At 32.7% G+C, this 25,107-nt stretch overlaps 2 protein-coding genes across 3 annotated transcripts; one reads left to right on the top strand and one right to left on the bottom strand.

Annotated features, from left to right (window-relative positions):
- Positions 1 to 95: 95 nt before the first annotated feature.
- On the top strand, positions 96 to 19,728 carry LOC140063212 (regulator of nonsense transcripts 1-like). 2 transcript variants are annotated; one of them, XM_072109705.1, is made up of 22 exons: positions 96 to 146; positions 251 to 468; positions 1,164 to 1,306; positions 2,100 to 2,189; positions 4,790 to 4,999; positions 6,461 to 6,673; positions 7,040 to 7,209; positions 7,879 to 7,977; positions 8,579 to 8,687; positions 9,157 to 9,364; positions 9,587 to 9,657; positions 10,324 to 10,471; positions 11,014 to 11,145; positions 11,986 to 12,129; positions 12,651 to 12,864; positions 13,147 to 13,264; positions 13,691 to 13,990; positions 14,315 to 14,489; positions 14,885 to 14,972; positions 15,275 to 15,540; positions 16,144 to 16,290; positions 16,780 to 19,728. In XM_072109705.1, exons 2-22 carry the CDS (start codon positions 280 to 282, stop codon positions 16,894 to 16,896), a joined length of 3,351 nt encoding a protein of 1,116 aa, XP_071965806.1. In that variant the 5' UTR covers positions 96 to 146; positions 251 to 279; the 3' UTR covers positions 16,897 to 19,728. The 2 variants fall into 2 exon arrangements, with proteins under 2 accessions (XP_071965806.1, XP_071965805.1); XM_072109704.1 differs by having other exon boundaries at positions 141 to 468.
- A 555-nt stretch (positions 19,729 to 20,283) lies between these two features.
- On the bottom strand, positions 20,284 to 24,129 carry LOC140063213 (small ribosomal subunit protein eS6-like). Its single transcript, XM_072109706.1, has 5 exons — positions 24,077 to 24,129; positions 22,183 to 22,314; positions 21,427 to 21,637; positions 20,734 to 20,883; positions 20,284 to 20,585 (listed from the first exon to the last, which is right to left on the bottom strand). The coding sequence occupies exons 1-5, from the start codon at positions 24,080 to 24,082 to the stop codon at positions 20,344 to 20,346; spliced, it is 741 nt and encodes a 246-aa protein (XP_071965807.1). The 5' UTR covers positions 24,083 to 24,129; the 3' UTR covers positions 20,284 to 20,343.
- Positions 24,130 to 25,107: the final 978 nt, after the last annotated feature.

Raw genomic sequence — 25,107 nt, 5'->3', positions numbered from 1 at the left:
TATTTGACACGAGGTCGAGGAACTTGTGTTCTTTTTTCCTACTCGTTTTTTAAATTGATATGTGACGTCATCAAAGTATGTGCTTTTCGTCACGCTTTTGAGTCTTGCGCCGTGTCGTGTCATTTGCACGCAGAGGGATTTTGAGAGTGAGTGCTAGGTATTTTTAGGCTTAGAATATAACATTATTTATAACCACTTGTCTGCAGTATAACTTAAAATTTGTATTCACATTCGATTTCTAATGCATTAGAGAATATTGTGAGATAGGAAACGTTGAAAATGAGTGAGGATACTTATGGACCAACAACCGCTCCAACTTTGACTTTCCTGGACCCTGATGAAGGCGAGCTAATGGGGGCTGATACTCAAGGCTCAGAATACGACTTTACAGACTTCACCTTACCTTCACAAACCCAAACTCAACAGAGTCAGGCGTCTCAGCTAGATACCAGTCAGAGCCAGAGTCAGGTAGAAAACGTTTCATTAACAGGTTTCAAGATATTAATTTGACCAATTTTAAAAATATTTATCTGATTTAAATTAAAACTAAAAATACATGTGTAGGCCTAGTTTAGGCCTAAGAGGCCCTATGAGTATGATATGTAGGCCTAGTATGACGGTGTATGATTGTTGTTAGAAAGTTTTTGGCCTCGAGTTCTGTGTGTCTTTACAGTAGATATTTTTAGTAGTAGAGTACCTTTCCTCACTCGCAATCCATGACACTCATGCACATGCTAACACAGTAAAGTAACAACACACTCCACAGACATGACACTTATTTATATTATTTTCAACAATATTTATTATTATTTTTCGAATCTTTAAATTGCCATACTTTAAGGCCTATTTTTCACTCGATGTGGGGTTGCATTGAGTTAACCAGATTCAACAATTTTAGAAAAAGCACCCAAGCCAAGAAAACTGACTGATTCCTGCTTGATCATCATCATCGTTATTTATTCTCAATTTTGAAAGCTTAACGTCGACTGGAGAACAGGCTTAAAAACGTCAAAGTTTTATTTGTATTCCAATGCTGTATGTTAAATTTAACAGGTTTAATTAATTAATAGCTATATTCTGGCATTTGTTTTTGTGAAATCATATTTGTTAAAAAACCTTCAGCCTGTAGTTAGTAATTCCTGAATTTCTTTATTTATTTCTAGGCTGACCAACCTGAGAGACCATTGCAAAATGGATTTATTGAGAATGGAGTGACAGTGGTTGGTCAGGGTGTGAAAGAACTCACATTTGAAGATGAGGAGGACGAGGCTTTCTTCTCCAAAGAGTTGCCGACACATGCATGCTGGTAAGTCGTGCTTTCAACACACATTGTTTGTAACAGAACCTATTCAGGGAAACATTAAAACGATACGAAGGCAACATTTTTTGAAGGGCTGTTTTGTTTTATAGCCATAAGCAAATGGCTATGATATGATGATAGCCATAAGCAAATCCTTCTTCAATGTGGAAATCCTGTTTACAAAACATATACACAAGATGCTCTACATAAACAAAGTCTTATTACAAGTCTTTGGGAGTGGAGTTATAAATTGTAATTAGACAAAATCCTGACACTGACACGACTTCAACCCAGGAGCCTTGGATTGGTAGCCAAGCATCATAACCATCAATTCACAACTCCACTCTACTAACTGTATTTGAACTATTTTTGGACAATACAGTACTGTAGTGTGTACAGTGTACTACATTATCTGCATGAAACCTTCTAAATTCAGAAACTTGTTAACCAAAAGCAAAAAACGCATTATTGTACTACACAATTACTATACAATTATTAATACTTTACTACTATAGAGCGCTTGTTTGTTTTACTCATCTTTTCTATTGCATGCATCCATATGATACACATTTGGGTATCAATTGAACCCGAAGGTTTTATAGTTTTTTTTTTAATTCAGTAAAATATGATTTGTTTTTTTATGACCAAATAACTGATACTTTTATCAACAGATAGCTTGGTACTATTTTATTAAACCTAACAATGAAAAAAAACTATAAATCGATTTCATGAGGTACATTAAATATAATATAAAATATATAATACTGTAACAAATTACTGTACATCTTGTATTATCTAGCTATTGTGGAATACATGACCCTGCATCTGTTGTCATGTGTAACAAGTCTAAAAAATGGTTCTGCAATGGAAGAGGAAACACTTCTGGAAGGTATAAGATAAAATTCTATCTTAAAACTAATTTGCCTGTTTACAGATTGTTATCTCTTGTTTTTATTAACGCTGGTACTTATGGGCAATTCCACGGTGACGGAATTAAACATTTTCCATAATTTTACATTTTAATTCCTTGTATCTTTTTTAGTTTAAGGCAGATTTCAAAACAAGTTTAATAGTTTAATAGCTAGTGATTTTACTAATTATTTCCACAAAAAAAAAATTAAAAAACCAACCATATTTTTTTATAATATCATAAAACATATACCGTGACGGAATTTCGCCGAAAAACCACCTCATTTTTACCCCTAAACATTTCATTAAAACTCTGTGAATTGTACTGGAAATTTAAAAAATTAATACATTAAATTTAGCCATTATTTAATGTAGTATTGAACATAAGTTTTTATTTTTAAAAAAAAGTTTCAGTTTTTGATATATAGTAATAATTTGACACATGGTCCGGTGACGGAATTACAGTGACGGAATTACCTCTGAAATTGAAATCTGCAGACCATCTTTAAATTTATTTAATAAGGGTTTCTGAATAATTTTAAAGGCAAAACACAATATATTAAGAAAAAAACAGTCTTACAAAATTGTTGCAATGTTAAAAAAAACATTATTTCATTTGATCTAATGGTTCTAAAAACAGATATTAATATCACAAAAATATGAACTTATTTTGTTTTAATTACATGAACTTATTTTGTTTTAATTATTTTATATAGAGTATTTTGAATTAGAAATATTACTAAATATAATAATGAACACATACCAATATCTGATAAGAATAAAATTACATTTTCTATTATGTATTGTGATATTTAGGTGAAATATGAATATGATTACGGAATTATACAGTTGAATTAATGTTATTTACATGTTTAAGTTAACAGTGACTATTGACCGTATTCCAAAAAAACATTTTATCCCATAGCTCTGTGGAAGTGGTTCTTTAAAGTGATACCTTTCTTTAGAGTCCATCGATGGTGCTGGGAGTACAGATACAATTTGATCTCTATTAATTATCCCATAAGTCCCAACCAAGTCTTTAACAACAAAAATCTTCCCTTCTTTATCAAACTTATATAAATGAATAATGTTAAGTTCTGGTTTGTCTTTAGGAATGTCATCAACTATTGCAACATAGTTAAACATTTTCTTGCTTCTTTCTATGGTATATTTGATAAGAACAAAATCTCCTTTCTGTGCGTTTATAGGTTCATTTGTTTCATTTAAAAAGAATTGTTTATTCCGTACTATATGGGAGTTGTTCTTTCTGTACAATGGGAATTATTCTGAGAGTGCAAGTGAGTTACATGAATAAGTTTTAGTTATGAGAAAAGTCTGGAAGTTATGTAATAACTTGTTCTGTACATTGGACATTGTTCGCATTTAATTAATGGCAGGTGTGATAAATAACAAAATAAATTATTAGAGTTCCTAGGCCTGAGAAAAAAATCGAACAAAAGAAGCCATAGATCCATAATAATAAACAACCACATAAACTTTGTACACATTTTGCTGGTAGCTGTGTTCATGCTAAGAAAAAGTTGCTTAAAAAATGGTTTTGCATCAATACTATGTTAAATAATAGTGTTGTGGAATTACGTAATTCCGCAACCAATGATTTGTGACGGAATTTCAGTTTTAAAACTTCAATAACTTAAGAAATAAAAAAAATTAAAAACAATAATTATCATAATATAATGTCTATACTCTTGCTTGATTTGCATTAGTCTTGATTTTTTACAGAAGTTGTTATTTTATAAGAAATCCTAAAAAAAACACTTTTTTGTGTCGGAATTACAAAATATGATACATTATTATTATTGGGCCAAAATTAATTAATGTAAAATCAGAAATTATTTTTTTTTTTGTCTTGTGTCTAAAATGTTATGTACTAAACTGAAATAACATGGATTTTAACATTTTACACCACTCTGATTATTTATTACTGAAGCTGAAAAAGGTCATACATTTCTCATTTTCATTACATTTTTAGGTATCAATTTTTGAATCAAATTTTCCATATCATATCAAGGCGCTAATTTTTTTTTTTTTCATATAACCTAATTCTCTATAAAATAATCTTTAATTTGATACCAAATATAGTTTGATTGGTTTAATTTGAAAAAATGGAAAAAAATCCTCTGCACTATGGAATTGCCCTTTAGTGTATAGTTTGGTTTGGTTATAATTATATAGTTTAGAATTTGCAATTATGTTTAAGTAGTTGATAGCATGCTGTTACTTTTAAATTGTATGCAGTACGTTTTAAATGTAAACAATTAAAATTCTTGCCTTTACAGTCTTCTGATTGGTTACAATTTGTATTTCTAGAGGACACATGAGGGAATTAGTTTTTTTTAAAGTCTACAAAGACTTATTTAATTAATACTTTCTGGTTCAACACCATAGTTTTTATTTTGACAATCATCCTACTCTAACTAAGCTACAGTATTGACACATTTAACAATAAGTTAACATTTTTTCCAAATTTACTGACATGTTTTTTTTAATTTACTATGTTAATACTATGGAAATTTTGTAGCTGGTTTAAAAATTTGTATAATACTTGTTTATCCTTAGTCACATTGTGAACCATCTTGTTCGTGCTAAATGTAAGGAAGTCACCCTGCATCGTGACAGTCCCCTGGGAGAGACTGTGCTTGAGTGTTACAACTGTGGCTGTCGCAATGTTTTTCTTCTGGGTTTTATTCCAGCTAAAGCCGATTCAGTTGTCGTGTTGCTCTGCCGTAATCCATGTGCGACTCAGAGTAATCTGAAGGATATGAACTGGTAAGATTTGAATTTATCATGCATGAATATTCATTAATAAAGCCTTGTCTACACTATCAAACTTTATGTGATGTGCCCACATATGGACATGGTCATGTCATATCACTACCATATTTGGGTAAATCACTACCATATTTGTGCACATCACACTTTTTTTGTCAAACTAGTTTGATAGTGTAGACAGAGCTTTACAGTACCCTTTTATTGCCAAGCAAAAATAAATGCTACTTAAAAAAGTGATACTTACTTCCTGAATGTAGGTGTGTCTGTTTAAAAGCATGGGTGTAACTGTGATGAAGGCATTATGTACATCATGCATTGGTGCATGCATGTTTGAATGCATTACATCATACATGGGGGTGTATATATTTAAATGTCTTCCATCCTTTTTATGACCTTACTCCCAAAATTATAATGTGATCTAATTGCCACCTACCATTAGTGGCGTTCACATCAAACTATGGCTAGTTAATTTAACTAGATTATCTATATGATCTCGCCATAATTTGGATGTGAACACTCAATTATGTCCGGATGATGGTTTTTTTCTGGACAATTATTGCTGCTTGGATTTAGAACTAAATCCAAGGATAGCCAGTTATTTTATGAGGGTAATCCAATTAACAACCCAGCAGGTGACCTTCAGTCTCATTTGCACCAATGAAATTAAAGAATTTTTTAACCCAATTGAAGAATTTTCATATTTTTACATTTAAATTGCAAAGAATATGGTTATTCTTCATTGTGTACTACCGTAAAATGTTCTAAAAAATTAAATGAACTATGTCTGATGAAGAACAGAGGTCTAATAGATATAAGAGAAGATGGTAGGCCTACAATATTTACTATACTGAAAAGTATATAAAAAAAGTATACAAAATTTAACAAACACAGAAAGTAAAATGACTAATTGGTAATCACAAGTTAAACAACATACACAGGATAAATAAAAAAAAGAGATGATTTTATACATAAAATAGTATTTAAAATCTTCAATACCAGGTTTTTATGAAATTGAATTAACTAGACATAATTGTACCAAAGAACGGGATTTGTCAAGGTTAGTCCAGTTAGTAGAAAATTGTTAAATCCACTTCTTCTAGACATAGTTCCATGTGAACCCCACTATTAACTTTCTAAGCTTTCTTTACATCTTAATCATTTTGAAGTAAATATATGGAAATAAATTAAAGACATAATTAAAAATGTGACCAAAAATATTGTAATGTAAAAAATACAGAATACAGTAAGTCTACAAAGTCAATAAAACTGAGTTCATAGTACAGTATAGTGTAGTCCTAAATTTGAATCGGATCAATTTGGAAACTTATAGTAGTATAAACTTTATTAACACTAACTTTACAGTTGCACACAAAAATGAAAAAAATGTCCTAAGTTTAAAGTAATTTTGGTGTTAATTTTATTAATTTACTAATTATCAAATCTTTGTTTTTTTTACAGGGACCCTTCCCAATGGCAGCCATTGATTCAAGATCGTTGTTTCCTAGCCTGGCTAGTGAAGATTCCATCTGACGATGAACAGCTTCGGGCCAGGCAGGTATCAGCCCAGCAAATTAACCGTCTAGAAGAGCTATGGAAGGACAGCCCAGAAGCTGTGCTTGAGGACCTTGAGAAGCCTGGGGTAGATGAAGAACCTGCTGCTGTTATGCTCAGGTAATTACTAAACCTAATCATGGGTTCCATTTTACAACTTTTGGGCTTTGTGTCTGTAATTTTATTTCCTTATTTATTTCTGATCGACAGAACATGTTTAATTGCATAAGTTAACAAACATGAAGAAGCTTAGTCAAAAAATTACAAGCATGGGTAAATTACAATTTAATCAAACGATTGTGCAAATTTGTTATTGCAAAATCTTTAAAACCCAATTAGAATATAGAGAAAAGTTGCAAAATAAACAATTGTAAAAATTAAATAGAATAAAAGTGCAATTAATTGTTTAAAATATGGAGCAATTAAATAAGAACTAAAGGAGAACAAATTGTGTAATTAATAGCATTATTAAATTATTTATTTTAGATATGAAGATGCATACATGTACCAGAACGTGTTTGGTCCATTGGTTAAAATGGAAGCGGATTACGACAAGAAGTTAAAAGAAGCTCAGACTCAGGAGAATATTGTGGTTCGCTGGGACATTGGTCTTAACAAGAAAAGACAAGCATACTTTAACTTTAGTAAAATTGAAGGTACGGTAAACAGAACTATGCTTTGTAGACTATTATTGTTCAAAACAATGTGCTAAGATCTGCTTACACGTAGGCTACAAAAGGCTATGCAGCCATAGACATGAAGAAGTATTTTTGTTCTGTACTGCATTGTTTCTGTATGTAAATTTCGTCTAGCCCATCAAACCAGATGGGATCAACATTATATTGCATAGAAACATGTATGTAGTATGATATAAAAATAAATACCCTCATTCTACTGAATATCCTTTGTTATCTGATGACCTTAATAACTCCATAACAATTGATCTTACTTCCTGATATCAACTGAGTTCATTCATGTAGACATAGCATATCAGGTTTCACACCCAGCACAATAATAACATGTTTCTATTGTGGTACATGTTGAAATCCTACACTTAATATAAATGTATCGATATAAAATTAAATTATGACTGGCTTGTTAATTTGTCATCCATTTTAGGTTTTATTACTATTAAAAGCAAGTATATTAATACTCTCTTCCAGAGGAGAAAACTAAAGGAAAATTTGGCTTTCCTTATAAAGCAAGTATAATAATTAATACTCTCTTCCAGAGGGAAAAACTGAAGGAAAATTTGGCTTTCATTATAAAAAAAAATTGTGGACAAAATTATGTTTAAGATAATCTTACTTAATTATTTTCTTTAGATGTAAAGCTGATGCATGGAGATGAGCTGAGATTGCGTTATGTAGGAGATAAAAGAGATCAGTGGGCAGGTGTTGGCCATGTTATCTCAATCCCGGATAGTATCCTTTTATCTATTAATTTTATGATGTTTTCTTTTGACAAACCCTGTTTTTTATTTACTATTCTATTTTTATATGTACCTGTGAGAGTCTAACAAAATCGTGTTTATCCCTTTATAGCTCATACAAAAGCTATACTGGGATTGGGTGTCTGACAGCATATGAAGCATTAGAATTAAAATTTGGATCTCCCATATACACACCATTAATAATTATAATATTCTTATATACCGCTGATTGCACAATGCTTCTAAACGCTTCACAATATTACCATGGTCATTTTTTTATACAAAACATACTTTCATAATGCAGCTAGTAATCAGCACAAAGGTGTGTCTTGACCTAGCCTGGTACTCATTTATACACCTGGGTGGAGACAGGCAAACGTAAATGTCTTGCCTAAGGATACAAGCAACTGCGGCGAGAACTCATGTTCAATAATCCAATGTCCAACCCACACACACACACACATGCCCATTATTTTTAAATGTATTCTAATACAGAACAATGTTTCTTTTGAGGGTACTGTAATATGATCTAATTCCTACAGTGTATGTGTTGGTGATCCAATTGTATAGTTTGAATCCTTATCTGGTCTTAGACTTCAATGAAGAAGTTGGTATAGAGTTGAAGAGCAATGCTGGTGCTCCACATGACATCACCAGTCCGTATGTGGTTGACTTTGTCTGGAAGTCTACTTCTTTTGACAGGTAAAATTGTGAATTATAAAAACCACTGCATCTATTTAAAATTAATATTAAATACTACCATATTTATTGGAATAAATGCCCCAGGGAGGGAGGTGTTTATTCGAATGGAGGCATTTGTTTGGGTGTAATATGGTAACATCAAATAATATTCCCACTAGAAAAATACAACACAATTAATATCAACAAGTGATAAAATACATTAACAATTGTATCAAAATGCTTGATAAATTGTACATCATGGCAGACAATGAATTCCACTATAAATAGAAATATGTTGTTATACATTTCGTGTCCATGCATGTGGCGATGCATTTATTTTAGGGCAAAAAATAATGCCCAGGGCATTTATTCAGGTGGAGCATTGATGTTTTATGGGACCATTTATTCAAAGCAGGGATTTTATTTGAATAAATATGGTGCTTAAAAGATTTAATAATACTAAAAATAATTGATCAATTTTAACCCACAGGATGCAGAATGCTTTGAAGATGTTGGCTATGGATGAGACCGCTGTGTCTAGTTACTTGTACCATCGTTTGCTAGGCCACGAGGTGGAGGAAATGACTTTTAAAGTGAACCTTCCCAAGCGGTTCTCTGCCCCTGGACTGCCCGAACTTAACCACTCACAGGTGTATGCTGTAAAAACTGTGCTTGCTAGGCCACTTAGTCTTATTCAGGTAAATAACATGGAATCTACTTTATTTTTATTTATTTTATTTTGTACTGGAAACCTTTTGTCACAGGCACAGCATGTCAACTGTGCTTTCTCATTTTCCCATTATATGGTTTTAATTTCATAAAGTGCAAAACATGTTCCAGAAATATTGTTTTTTTGCTTTTTTATGTCTTGTGTTTTTCCTTGTACACATTTTACTTTTACAATTGTGAATATTTTACAGGGTCCACCTGGAACAGGAAAGACTGTAACAACTGCTACTATTGTTTATCATCTGGCCCGTCAAGCACAAGGGTATGTTTACATTATTATCATGAACATAACATTGAAACATTCTGAAATGTTCAAATAAGGGTAGTGCAATACAAATAGATAAAACAATAAAAATAAGTTTACATTGAGTGTATCCGCTGATAACTTAGAAATAATGTGATGGTATAACACAAAGTCTGTGTGATGCATTTAATGTTGCTGATCTTTAGGAATTCAATTTTAACACCAGTCTACCATAGAATGCACTCTACCTGCAAAATGCAAAGTATATTTCTTTGTTGGCACAATAACGTCCTTAATTTTTAAGTTTTTCCTGATTTTTAAAAATATAAAATAAGTATAGACCATCCCTATTGGTAACCAAGAAAATGTACTTATTGATGACTTGACATTGACATGACATTAATATCTTTATCTCTATATAAGGCTAAACTTTCATAGTGCGTCCTCTTGTATTTACTGTATTCAGTGCTTCATAGATTAAAATGTTAATAATCCTGTTTTACTATTACTGTCAACTTTGTCTACACTATCAAACTGTATGTGACAACAAAATTGGATGTGCCTATATATGGACATGATGATGTCATATACACTACCATATTTGGGCACATCACACTCAAGTCAAAATAGTAAGTTTGATAGTGTAGACAGAGATTTACAAGTTAATCTTTCTTAATCTTATAGTCAAGTGTTAGTATGTGCTCCAAGTAATATTGCTGTGGACCAACTTACAGAGAAGATTCACAAAACTGGGTTAAAAGTCGTCCGTCTTTGTGCAAAGAGCAGAGAAGCAATTGATTCACCTGTTGCTTTTCTAGCATTGCATAACCAGGTAAGGTCATGTCATGTTCACTGAAGCGTAATGATATAAAGCTTAGCTTGGGAATACGACTGAGATTTTAAAGATGTTCTCTTAATTTTATGATTTGTTTAAAAAGTTTGAGGATAGTAACAACATTTTAAAATACTTTATAAATACAGAATTATTAACAGAATACCAAAACTTCTTTTTTTGTAGCAGTTTTTGGCCATTCTAATAATAGAAGACAAGCTATCTAAACAATGTCATTTAAAAAATAATGTAATAAAATTCTAGATTTAAACCGCCCTTATATTCATTAAAGATTCAAGATTCAATTTATTGTCACAATGATTATAACATACATGGAATTTGTTTTAAAATGACCGATGACGTCATCATTTTCTTACATGTTTTACACACGCCTTTCGGTCGCATACCGTACGTAAAATGAAGATCTACTGTATACTTTGCATTGCTGAATTCTACCACACTTTATCTATAATAATATTTTTATTTGCTGTTGATTGATTTTACCTTTGCACTCTCATGCATTTCTACTTTTTGTTATCAAGATTCGCAAGATGGCCGCTTTACCAGAGCTTGCGAAACTTCAACTGCTGAAAGACGAGACGGGTGAATTATCAAGCCAAGATGAGAAGCGTTATAGAACGCTGAAACGCAACTCAGAAAGAGAACTGCTTCAGGTGTGTATATAAGCATGATATTTGTGAATATTATTCATTAATAATTAATAACACTACCAGCAGGCATATGGCTAGACAATTGATGTGTGGGAAACAAACTAAAACTCACCTTTTAAACTAAGACTTAAGACAAGATATAAGGCTTAGGCAATGGTGATGTTTTAGGCATGATAAAAAAATTATTGTACTTTGGTAGAAACCATGATTTGATACACTATATAACCACAGTGCAAAAATTGAAAAAAGCTGTAATACTTTAATTACATGTGTTTTTTCTCGTATTCTAAAAGATTCAAAGTTGTATAGAAAATGGATAGAACTTTTGTATATATAATCTCATGTATACTTTTACGTGTGTTAACTAGTATCAGTATAGCCATAATAATGTGTTGTTTTGTAAACTATAGTAATCAATAATATAATAATGTCTACAGTCTACATCCAATAAATCCCAAAACATAATCCACATGTATTTTAAAAGGCACTATATGTCAACAAATAATTATTAGTCCTCTCTCCATGACGGTTGTCACAATGCTTTGTATTATTTTTTATTGTATTTATATGTTTCATATGGACAGTTTGTCTAAAATAAAGTTGAATTTATTGATTGATTGATTGATTGATTGTCTTTGACTATATTTATAAATAGCTTACTTACTGCTCAAATATTTTATATTTAAACATCACTAATTTTAAATATTTTCATATTGTTTCATATATCTTTAATCCATTATGTTAGTGTCTGGTTTCCCGCTGTGACCAAAAATAAATAAACCCATATGTACTAAATGTTGTGTTATAATAGATTAAAACTGATTGAGATTGTTATTTTTTTAGAATGCTGATGTGATATGCTGTACAGCTGTAGGCGCTGGTGATCCTCGTCTAGCCCGCATGCGGTTCAGGACTGTTTTGATTGATGAAAGCACCCAAGCTACTGAGCCAGAATGCATCATCCCAGCTGTGCTAGGCTGCAGACAGGTAAGTGTGTACTCTGAAACCAAGGGCCTAGCTATTAATGGATAGAAGGGTGTACAAAATGATGGTTTAGGTATATGGGCTAGAGTTAGGTGTAGGAAGGTGAGACCCTTGTGAAGATAATACAAACGTATAAATTATTTATTTCTGTTTCTGTGACTGATCTATGACATTTTTCTTTCAATCCCACGGTCAAACATAGAAAGTTACTTCTTATGGAAGATGCCTACTCCAAATGTAGTTTAAACCTCTTTAAAATTCTGGTCATTTTGATATTCCATGCATATGTATGCATGCATGTAATAGCGATTATTTTCAATGTTTATTCTTTATATCAAACCAACAGTGTAAAACACCAATAACAGGTTGAAAATAAAAGCTAAACTATAAAATATGAGCCAATATAATATATACAAATGAAAAAGAAAATTTAAATAATTTTAATTGTGTTTACAAACACAATATACACTATCCCTTAAAAATATAGATAGATAAATAGAGTTTAAATGATTACTTTTTTCCAGCTAATTCTTGTTGGTGATCACTGCCAGTTGGGTCCTGTGGTGATGTGCAAGAAAGCTGCAAATGCTGGCCTCTCTCAATCACTGTTTGAACGTCTTGTAGTATTGGGTATCCGACCCATTAGACTGCAAGTTCAATATCGTATGCACCCAGAGCTCAGCAAGTTTCCCTCAAACATCTTCTATGAAGGTTCCCTACAGAATGGTGTGACAGCAAGTATGTTTTTAGTTATTAAATTTCATTTGAATTACATGTTACACATTATTCTTGACAAATAATATTCTGTAACTTTCTGTGTAGCCAAAATCAAGTACTTATTCTATTGAGAGTGTTGTTTGTTTAAACAAGTGAAAAATACTCTATATTGCACTGAACAGTACACATTGCTATGCTACATTGTGTCATCAAACGCTATTTATCCTCACATATCTTAGATGTATCTCAATACTTCACAGTGTTAACAGCGTTAATTAATTATTTTGTTTTCTGTTTTTTTAGGTGAGAGAGTGACTAGAGGTATAGAGTTTCCTTGGCCTCAACCAGATAAACCAATGTTCTTTCAGGCCACCACCGGCCAGGAGGAAATCTCCAGTTCTGGAACATCGTACTTAAACAGGTAATTGCATCATTTCCACTGCTTTCATATCATAGTTTGTAGTTTACATAATACAAGTTTTTGTACATAGAATAGTACATATAATAGTACATATAATAGTACATAGAATAGTACATAGAATAGTACATAGAATAGTACATAGTATATTACATAGAATAGTACATAGAATAGTACATAGTATACTACATAGAATAGTACATAGAATAGTACATACAATAGTATATACAATAGTATATACAATAGTACATAGAATAGCACATAGAATAGCACATAGTATACTACATAGAATAGTACATAGAATAGTACATACAATAGTATATACAATAGTATATACAATAGTACATAGAATAGCACATAGAATAGCACATAGAATAGTACATAGTATAGTACATAGTGTTATATAATTTATGTCTTGGTATTTTAAAGGACTGAAGCATCTAACGTTGAGAAGATCACAACAAAGTTCTTGCGTGCAGGTGTCAAGCCAGAACAGATTGGTATCGTTACCCCATACGAGGGTCAAAGGGCATACGTGACTACTTTCATGCAGTATAGTGGACCGCTGAATAGTAAACTGTATCAGGAAATTGAGGTAGCTAGCGTAGATGCATTTCAAGGACGCGAGAAGGATTTCATTATTCTGTCGTGTGTACGTTCAAATGAACATCAAGGCATTGGATTTTTAAACGACCCAAGGCGTTTAAATGTTGCTTTGACTCGTGGGAAGTAAGTTGCGTTTAAATAATTATAATTTTTATACAAAATATTGACCAGAAATGATTTGTTTTTAAATACAACAAATGCATTTCTACTTTTGCTATAATTTATTTTTACTATTACTAATATAATACAACCTGCAATAATGTATATACAATATTGAAAATAAATTATGAACATTTGAAACAACCAATTACAAATTAAAATTTACTGATTATATTTTGTATTTGAAGTAATATTTTTACTGTATAATATAAAAACAAGGATATTTACATTATCACTAACATTTAGTAAACCTAAATTTTGACCTTGAATGTGTTTTTTGTGTTGTAGGTATGGTGTAATCATCGTTGGTAATCCTAAAGTTTTGTCTCGACACCCTCTGTGGAACCATTTACTTAACCACTACAAGGACCAGAAGGTTCTGGTTGAGGGACCTCTTAACAACCTCAAGGAGAGCCACATGCAGTTTAGCAAGCCACGCAAGCTGGTGAACCCTGCCAATCCAGTGAGTCAATTTTACTTGCAAATACAAATGCTTTTTTGATTCTGGTTGTGATAGAAATCATACCTATCAAGAAAAAGTTTTGCAAATGCCACATATTAAGCCTTAAGCTCTGTCTACACTACCCAAATATGGTAGTGATATGCCCAAATATGGTAGTGGGTATGCCCAAATATAGTAGTGATGTGACGACATAGTGTCATGTATCAGCATTTATTTTTATCACATCACATTCTTTTTATTACATAAAGTTTGATAATTTAGACAGAGCTTACTTTGTTAAATAAAAAAAAACCACATTTTTATGCATTATGTTTTATTAATAATATTTATAGTAAATATACTGTCATTTATAACTTCAGTTTGTAATTGAATTGTTATTTACTTGCTTTTTCTAGGGTGGACGATTCATGAGTACAGCAATGTTTGATGCCCGTGAAGCCCTGATTCCTGGCAGTGTTTATGATCGATCTGGAGGCCTTAATGGTAAATTGTGTTACTTGCCTAGATTATTCAATTCAGATGTCGATCAAAGAGATTTTGTTTTTGTTATATATGAATATTTGCATGATAAAGTGTTTTCGCTACACCATGCATGTAGTTCTGAAAGGAACTGTTGATTTTCTTAAAATACTTCAATCAATATGCTTTGTATAAGACCAGTATTAAGATTTTTTTTTTCTCTCTTTTGCTATGGATATAATATTATGGCACCATGATATTCCGAAATAAAAAGATAAATGAAATAAAATAATAAAATGAAATTAACATTATTTCAAAATTCCTAGGCCCAAGAGTTCCCAACAACTTTCATGATCGCATGGGATTCATTGGTGCTGAGACTGCCCAAGCTGCTAACATGAATATACCGATTCCGGTAGGCATGTTTATGCACCATCCTCCTGCTCACTACTATAACAACCCGCCCCCGGCACACGGACAAGCAAGGAATAAGAACGGACAAATGCGACGTAAGAATCGGAACCAGCAAAGCCAAGCAAGTCAAGGAAATTCTCAACCAGTGTCTCAGTTTAGCTTATCCATTCAGAGCCAGGCAAGTCAGGTTTGCTTGTTACAGTGTTGCTTATCTAATTATTTAAATGCAAATTACTGTGGGGGAAAAACAGTACTATGGTATGGGCTGAATCTCAATTTAGACGCACTAGAAACTAGAAGACACCGATCAATTTTATTTAACCATGGTTTATATTATTTTTAGAAATAATTTCAAATATAATTTTAAAATGTATGGTACGGCACCAAAAGCTGTATGTGATCTGAAAAAAAAAAATAAAAATTTGACATTTTTATTAAACATATATAAAATAAGATAAAAAGTTACTTCTATATGATCCAATATAATGTCAAGTTTGTAAGATGATATCGGTACTTACATTTCCAGAGAACTTGACGTTTCGCCTACTAACAGCAAGGCATAATCATAAGACTTATGATTATGCGTTGCTGTTTATCACATTATATTATCAGATCCAAATGAACTTATTTAACAAAAAATAAAATATATTAATGAAATTTTTTTTAAATATGTGTGTTTTTTAAGAATAATTTCTCTTTAAGATCTTTGGAAGTGAAATGAAAATTGATTTTATTAAGTATTTATGTATTTAGTTAATCTGATATGCATTTTATCTATCAGGATCACTCCCAGTCATTCTCGCAAGGACCTTTGACCCAAGGCAACATGTCGATGAGCCAGCCTTTGAGTCAGCCTGGTTTCTCTCAGCCTGGGCTCTCTCAACCTGGTCTGTCTCAGCCAGGTCTTTCTCAACCAGAACTATCCCAGGTATGTAACTCAAAATCACCAACAGTTTATGGTTTGAGCATTTGTAATTAACCTATTTTAGAAAGAAAGGCCAATTTATACAGACAAGTTCTAATTGCTTAGTGGACGATTGAGCAAAAACCCGCTCAGAATAGATAGAGTTTCTATGTGGGACAAAAAGGCGGTTACCACTCATCTGTGTAAATTTGACTTAATATTGGCAATGATTTTCAGTTCACTCGCTCCATTGTTCTGGTGGTAAAATGAGTCTCCTTGGATATGGACTATAAAAATAAAAGTTTACACAAAATATTTGTTATTGTACTTTAAACAACATATACATCTTTTAAGATGAGTAGGGATGTTAGCATGTTGTACTAGTTCACACAGCCACTGTTGTGGACAAAGCAGAGAATGTCTTAATTATTTTCTGCACTGACATGAACTTTCTCTCGGACTGACTATACAAATAAATTAATATTTTTATGGTTTTCTATTTGTTTTCATCAGGATAGTTACTTGGGAGAAGAATTCAAGTCTCAGATAGATGCGGCGTTGTCTCAAGACTCAACCTATCAAGGAGATCGAAACTATGGACCAGGCATCACCAATTATTCACCATTCTAGCGATGTTGGTCTTGCCGGAAAGGCTGTCGTGCCCAAATGCCGGCTGAATGACTACTAAAGTAAACCGAACACAAGATGACGAAGCGGAAGAAGCGGCTTGTCAACCAACAGACGACGTAGATGAAGAGAAGTGTCGTGTGCTTGCACATAATTGAGTTGCTTAAAAAAGAACAAAGCGTAATGAGTGCAAAGCATTGGAAAGCACTTGGTTATAAGTACAAAGTACAAAGTTAAATACGGATGTCTACAAAGGGAGTTTCTCTCTGAAGGCAATTTAAATAAGATTAAAACCTCGAAAGGAATGTAGCTATTTTAAAAATAGACTCTAAAATTAAATTCTTAAATTCTAACATGATTATATGGGTGATAATGGGGTAAATAAAATCAGTTTTCGCCACATTACCCAATTTAATTTCTCAACAACAGCTCTTTTGCCACTCTATATAAACTATGTCAACAATCTGGTGAGGTCAGACATGCATAGATGTATTGGAATTTATGTCCTCTTGAGCAACATACTCCTTCAAATAAGGCACACTCAAATAGGCATCATCTATTTTCTCGTAACCATATCCATTTTGAAAATCAAGATTATATTAGGGAGGTTTCGCAGCCATACGATAACGAAAACGGATACGTCACGCATTTGTGAAACTTTTGAGCTGATCCCCATTTCATATTCGTAAAGCATATTCGTGTGGACGAATATCCCCAGTCATATTCGTAACTACAAAAAAAGTATAGTTTTTGATCTATTTTGCACATTTTGCATTTGATTCAGGAATGATTCATGATTATAATATAATTATAGATTTATTGAAAGTAATTTACTAAAGTAATTTACTAAAATGCCAGGTCAATTTTGATAAATAGTTTTTAAAGTCCTCACTCGCATTGATGTTACGCTAGGCCTAGGCAGCCAAGCACCAAGCAACACGTACCTGCGCTTCGCTCAAATTTACCGCAGTCATATTTTGGACGGCGCCCTCAATATTTCATTCAGATTTTTACTGGCTTACGAATACGTGCGCGTGACGTATCCGTTTTCGTTATCGTATTCGTAAGATTGTGAAACCTCTCTATTGTTGAAACCATTCCTTCCGATTGACATTCTAATACTGTAGCTATCATTTATTATATTGTTTGTTTTAAATTAATTCAACTGAATGGACAGTGTTCAGTATTTGGGCAAGTTGTAGTGCTTCAAATTAATGTGGTGGTATGTCTGATAATGTAATGCTGGTCTAAACTATCAAACTATTTTGACAAAAAAGTGGGATGTGGCCAAATATGGTAGTGATATACGAAAATGTGGTAATGGTATCATGTTCATATTTGGGCACATCACATGTTTATGTCGCATAAAGTTTGATAGTGTAGATAGAGCTTAAGAGTACAACTTGCCAATTAGAACCAATTATTCGACTGCGACTGAAACCAATTTATGTATTGCACTCCCTAACTGTGGAGATTATTTGATTATTTACCATAAAGTAAATTAATGCTTAAGCTCTGTCTATACTATCAAACGAGTTTGTGATGTGCCAAAATGTGGTAGTGATATGCCCAAATATGGTAGTGATATGACATCATCATGTCCATGGCACAACACATTTTTTTGTCGCATAAAGTTTGATAGTGTAGACAGAGCTTTAGAAATATAGCTAATTCATTCAGTGTTGTATTTGTGCATGTAGATTAGAATGGCAAACCAAGCTATGAAATTCCTAAATGTTATTGCATACACCATACTACAGTTAAATCTGAAATGGGCTTTAAACAAAACTAGAGTGAGCCAAGAGCATGTTCGTTCAAGAAATAGATTTTAATTTCTGTTAGAAATTTTGTTAGATAATTTATGTTAATTATTTTTGTTACAAATTGTAAACTGGTTTTAGTAAAATTAGATGTGACATTATTGCATAAGCAGTAGATGTTTAAATTGTGCATATTATTTCAGTTATGTTTATGTCATTGGGATTTTGTATGGTGGTAATGTTTTAGTCATTTTAAACATAGTAAACAAATTGTGAATATTGGTGCAATTATCTTTATAGTCATTTTATAGCAGTGTATCATATCTTGCATATCTATCTTTCACTTTCTCACAGTACAAAGTTGAATTTTATGGGTTTGCAATTGAAAAGTAAGGGTGACCATCCCCTCCCACATATATTCCAATTCATCTCCCCCCTCCTTTTCCCATGATCTGAGCCAAAGGTTGTTCCTGATAACATTTTCAAATAATGCACCAAACTTTATTTATATTTGTACTAGGCCTCTATCGAATTTAGACTAAAACTACTAATTGAAACAGTACACCCAAATGTTCATCCCATAACAATTTTGAGATTAGAAAGATTTAAAAAAAAATTGCTGCATTACTTTGGAGAAGAAATTCCTAGAAGTATATAAACAAAAAAAATATATATACTGTAGTATTAGTATAGTAACAGTAACTCTGTTAACATTTCTTTTTTTGTTACGAAAAATATAGGTTACTCAAAGAGCTTATACAATTTTGCCTGAAATGCGTCAAGCAGGTGATTTTGCAAGTACAGATGCATTAATGATGATTGTAATATGTTTTTAGTCGTTGCTTTCCTTCATTTTTCCAATATTAGATATTTTTTTTCCATCAAATTCCATTTCAATATTGATAAAATGATAATAAACACTGATTCATTTCTGTTGTATAAACCAATTGCTTATTCTTTTAATTTGTAATTTAAATAATTGCATTTACCAACATGTTGAAATCTAAATGTTTTTGTTCATTTGGCCTATATACAAGAAAATGTGTACGGTGTCTACCATCTTTTAATTTGGCAAATAAACGGTATTCTATTAATTGGATCATTGTGTTTTGTTTGTTTTGTAACGTAGTGAGATGCTATAGTATACACATAATGAATGTTTATTGGTTGGATGGCTCCGCCTCAATCAATAGAGCAGTCAATCTTTCAACGAATAAATTATTCTCTTAATGGAATGACAATTTTTCTCCATCATAAAGTGCTGGCTAGTCAATTTCTTTTTGTTCGTATGCACATGCATATTAGTACCATTCTCACTTTTCCGTACAAGTGTATTGCGTCTAACTTTCACATGCAAGACGAGGAGTGTGAAAATATTTGTAGTGTTCTTCATAAACAAAATATGAACTCTTAAGAGCGAATGATCCCAGAACCTACCTCCTAAAAAGGGAAATAACAGAAGATCAAAATTTACCATTTTAAACAAAATCTGCAAGACCCATTTATAATACAGGACTGAACTTTGTATTTGGGAAACAATTTTCCTTTTTACGTACTTTAGTACAGTATTTTGATAAACTTGGTGTTGTAAGCAAAAGACACATGAAACTAAGACAGACAAAAACAAACGTTACAGTTTTCAATACCGCCTATTTATTACATCTTTCAAACCACCTTTAAAACGTTTAATTTATTTATCGGATTGTGATTGACGGTGAGATTCTCTGGCAGATGCTGAACGTTTTCGCTTCAACATGGCGTCTCTCTTTTCCTTTTGTCGTTGAGCGAGCAACTTAGCGTATTCGGCAGCTGCATCTCGATTCTTCTTCACACGTTGCTTTTTCATTGCGATCTCATGTCTCTTGCGTTGCAGACGTTGTGGCGTGATTAGCCTCTGGATTTTGGGAGACTTGAAGCATTTTCGCTTGCTTCCTGTCAATGAAAAATTTAATGCATTAATATTTATTTGTCATAGGGTTAATTAAAAGCCCTAGCAATATAACAGTGTGCAAACACAATGTTAAGCATTATGTTATTGGCCAATTTAGTCCAACAAATAATTTAAAAAAAAAACACTTACCCTCCTTCTGTGGAAGTGGACGACGTACAACGTATTGGCGCACATCATCTTCACGGGACAAGTTGAAAAGCTTTCGGATTTTACCGGCCCTTTTTGGTCCAAGACGTCTTGGAATGGTGTTATCAGTAAGTCCAGGAATTTCTGAATCTCCTAATATTTGAATATAAGAGAATTTAAAACAATCCCATTTCACCAGTTTGAAATATTAATACAACAATTATCACTTCATAACCATTATTCAGGGGACACTTTTGCGTAAAATGAAGGAGAGGGAATATGTGTTTTAACATTTACAGCCAATCCCTATTTAGGAGACACCTTGTTATTGTTATCATTATTATAGAATGTGTAGAATATTGCTATGAGTTAAACACAAGATTGCTGAGGCGGATCTAAGTTGAATAGGTCAGGCTTTCAACAAATGGAAACAGTATGTCCATTACTAGAGTAAAATTTTAATCAAAAATCATCATTGTCATTCCATCAATTGACTGGATAGAAGACTTGGCCATGACAACTTTTATTTATTTTGCTTGTGATGTTGTGCAATATTCAGGCCTATCCTATTGCATTAACTTAAAAGCCTACCGTGCAATAGTACCTTCAATTAACAGAATGATGCAAGGCATGCGGTACAAAATTAACCAATCAAATGACGATGACAATTAGTTGTGTTAATAAAACTAAATGTACCTTTCTTTACAACAACCAAATTCAGCACGGACAAGTTGGAATCTACAATGCATCCACGCACAGATTTGCGTTTCCTCTCTCCCTTTCGGCGTGGACGATAGCAGGACTGGCCTTTCTTGAGCAAAAGACGTACTCTGCCTGGTGTCAACACACCCTGCTTCATTGGGAAACCTTGTTTGTCATTGCCTCCACTAATCCTCACAACATATCCCTATAAATACAGAAACTGATTAGTACTGTATAAATGGTAAACCACAGATTATCTATTGATAAATGTTTTCAAGACATTATTAAATTTACCAGCCTTCGGATCCAATTTTATTTGATTAGTTTGTTGGTCATTTATACATTATAGTACTGTGTATGACCCAGTAAAAACCCATGCTCGAATATAATTCAGGCTAGATGTGAACTAAAGACTGTATGTCAATTTCATTGTCAATAAAATATGTGTATAAACCCTCATGGATAAAAATGATATAAAATGTCTATGCACACTTTGGCCAATACTCACTCTGATTGGAGAAATCTCGTTAAGTGGGCTATGTCGCAAGACATGCAGAATACCCGATATAAACCCACCCACATTTCAATTATGCTAAATTGCATACCACGACTATACTTGGGACTATATTTTTATAAAAGCCTAAGGGTGAATTGTAGTGTTTTGGAAATACTGTTGAAGGCATAGCTAACAGATGTGCTGGGGCAGAAAAAACAAACTTGAAGGATGCTATAAACAACATATATGCTAACCTTCCATTCATCACCAAGATGTTCACATGGCATTTCATGAGCCATACGCTTGTCAAAGAATGGTCTTAGTTTGTTGATGTCATCCACTTCAATGAGCTTCTGACAGCCAGTGGCTGGGTAGCTGACATTCAGCTGAAAAACAAAGTATATTTTAGTAAGTTAAGTTTAAGCAAATATAAGGGTAAATGTTTCCATTTGATTAGCCCAATTCAGACTTTTAATTGAAGAACATGTGGTCAAGTCAACAAATGCCGAAGTTCCAACCAATGCCAGTACAATTTAAAACACACTGGGGGAATTGACACCAGTTTAGTTTGGTGTATAAACAACTAATTAAATATTAAACAAATTGGCCTGGCCGGATATTATTAACAATTATTATGAAATATAGGCCTAGGCCTAGCCTAGCTAAGGCATATAATCTGACTCAATCAATCAGTTCAAGTCAAGGCTGGAAAAACTCTTGTCTACTTCTTTCTGCAAGTTTTCCCCCTATAGTAGACAAGATAATATATAGAAACACGTCGAGGGACACACAAGCTTCGGCTTTAGAAGTCTTAACATCAAGTAAATCAAGCAAATATATAAATATTATATAGGCCCCTACCCTACTAGGCCTAGTAGGCGGCCCTAAACTAGGCCTAGGTAGCGACTAGCAAAACCGCTAGAGGGCAGCAGACATCTTTAGGGAATAGACAAGTGTGACCCTTAACCTGTTAAAAAGGGGTCAACTTGCGCATGAATTTACGAACTCTGATTGGCTATTCAGAAAAAACGAATGACTGTACGATCTTTTCCGGAAAATTCCGATGAAAAATTTGAAATTCCTTTGCCCACATGTCTTCGCGATGACATTTTATTTTGGGCTCGAAATGTTAGTAAAATCAGAAAAAATCGAAAACATGCCTAATATTTTTGGATTTTGCTTATATATTTTAGATATATTTATATTTTAACAGTGTACACCTTTGGTTTTACATAAATATCACCTATATTGGATCACAAAAGGTTTTTAATCACCTGATGCTAGGTGAGTAAGCAATTCTAGGCCGCGAAGTGCCTGATGACGTCATCACACAGCCTGGCTGAGGTGGGGGTATTCCTCCGGGACATTCGCGCAGTCCGGTGAGAGGGTAAACATAAAATAAGTACTTTCTATCTTATTTTTGTGATTTTGAAACAATTTCCAAACAAAATGTGGTACTATGCAAATATATATTTGTCCCCATCAACTTTCTAATTAAAAATATGTTCATAAAATGTATTTATATGTGTTTTAGTAGTATTTTCACCCAGTGACTATTTGTGTACAAGGTCACAAACGCGGGGTGGGGATTCCTATGTAAACAAAGGATAGTGATGGTGCCAAATTTTTACACCTTATTTTATTCATAACTTTCGAAATACTCAATCAATTTTGTTGATTTAAAGTTTAAAATGCTTACGATTATATACTCTTTCAAACTGAACACTATTCAAATGCAGAAAGATAAATTGAAAAATACATGCCAGTCCCTAGCCTAGGCCTAAATAGTTTTGGCCAGCCTCTACCTAGCCTAGGCTAATAAGGCTTTATTATTAATTTGGTCAATTCAGTTCACAAAGAAAAAATACGGTCTAATCAAGTTGAATAAGTTTACTTACTACCCCCTACTATAATAATATATCTATGTTTTCTACAATAGGCTAGAGGCCTACGCTGGCTGGCGATAGTTTAGTAGGCGACTGCTGGCCTGAGCCTAGTAATACAATCATTGTCATCTACATAGTTATACCAACAATTTTACTGTAATTATGAAACTAACATATAGTATTGTTATTATTAAAGCATTTATGCTTAATATTTTTGTAATTATAGAAATAGATTATTATTTTTATAAGAAATAATTCCCACCTTCATGGTCGCTGTACTAGTTTTTCAGCATACCACATAAAGAGACCTTTGACCCGGAAAAGCACGTTTAAGAAAACATCGCCCTCTATATTTTAGTAAAAAAATAGCACTTTTGTGTTTGCTAAGTACCTGACAGTAGGCCTAACAACTAATAGCCTTTAGTAAATTGGGTGTTACGTTTAGTGAATATTTTTTTTTATTTTCAAACATAATTGTTATCGAATTGGTCAATTTTATATGAATAAATTTAGTTTGTGTTTGTCTTTTTATAGATATAACATAATTGTTTTAGCCGGCCCTACCCAATTAACTAACGGTTCTATATCTTTAAATCATTTCTCATCATTCAATTAGAAACAGCTATAGGTCATTCATAATGAATAACTAAACTGACTAAACCACATTCGCTTATTCATTTATATCTTTTCAAAAAACAGACATTTGAACTTATCATGTAAATAAATCTTCTCATTAAGTTTATTTAAAAAGATATTAAAGCACTGTTTTTTGTTTTGAGGTTGTATTAACGTGTGCCTAAAGAGTCACAGTGTTTAGAGCATTCATGTTTATTTCGTTTTATTTTCTCAATAATGTTTCTTTTGAAAAGAGTAAAAAGCCGTACACTTCACAGGGGCCTTCCGCAGAAGATATCTCATTAACTTTTAATACATTTTATTTTTCATTTTTCGTTTGTAGTGTAGTAGAGTTGATTCGATATTTCAGTAGCCCGCCACGTGACACCAAGGAATATGGTAGTTCCTTTTTGACACGTGACGTAACGGCTACAGTTTCAGTTGTTTGGCTTCGCAGAAGTAGTACCGCAACAAAGTGTCAGGCACATACCATATATAATCATCTTATTTATACACAGTAAATAATTCATTCGCAATAAATCAGTGATATCATTTTCAAACAAGGCCTAAATTAAATAGGCCTACCGCAGCTTCATAAATGAGGATTATTTTATGACGACGGAGAACCAATGTCACCTGTATAAGGATATGTTTTAGCTCTCGTCCAAGCATAATCTT

Source organism: Antedon mediterranea, chromosome 11, assembly GCF_964355755.1.
Source record: "Antedon mediterranea chromosome 11, ecAntMedi1.1, whole genome shotgun sequence".
In the NCBI taxonomy this organism is placed as follows: Eukaryota; Metazoa; Echinodermata; class Crinoidea; order Comatulida; family Antedonidae; genus Antedon; species Antedon mediterranea.
Note: the sequence above shows the minus strand (reverse complement) of the source record. Positions and strands in the feature narration are given on the sequence as shown.

Excerpts from the sequence above, each read along its gene's own strand:
- LOC140063212 (XM_072109705.1), top strand. The coding sequence starts at position 280 with ATGAGTGAGGATACTTATGGACCAACAACCGCTCCAACTTTGACTTTC. Across the intron at positions 6,674-7,039 it reads CCTGCTGCTGTTATGCTCAG|ATATGAAGATGCATACATGT; the intron begins GTAATTACTAAA and ends TATTTATTTTAG. Across the intron at positions 8,688-9,156 it reads AAGTCTACTTCTTTTGACAG|GATGCAGAATGCTTTGAAGA; the intron begins GTAAAATTGTGA and ends TTTAACCCACAG.
- LOC140063213 (XM_072109706.1), bottom strand. Across the intron at positions 21,638-22,182 it reads ATCTTGGTGATGAATGGAAG|GGATATGTTGTGAGGATTAG; the intron begins GTTAGCATATAT and ends CTGTATTTATAG. Across the intron at positions 20,884-21,426 it reads TTTGGTTGTTGTAAAGAAAG|GAGATTCAGAAATTCCTGGA; the intron begins GTACATTTAGTT and ends TTCAAATATTAG.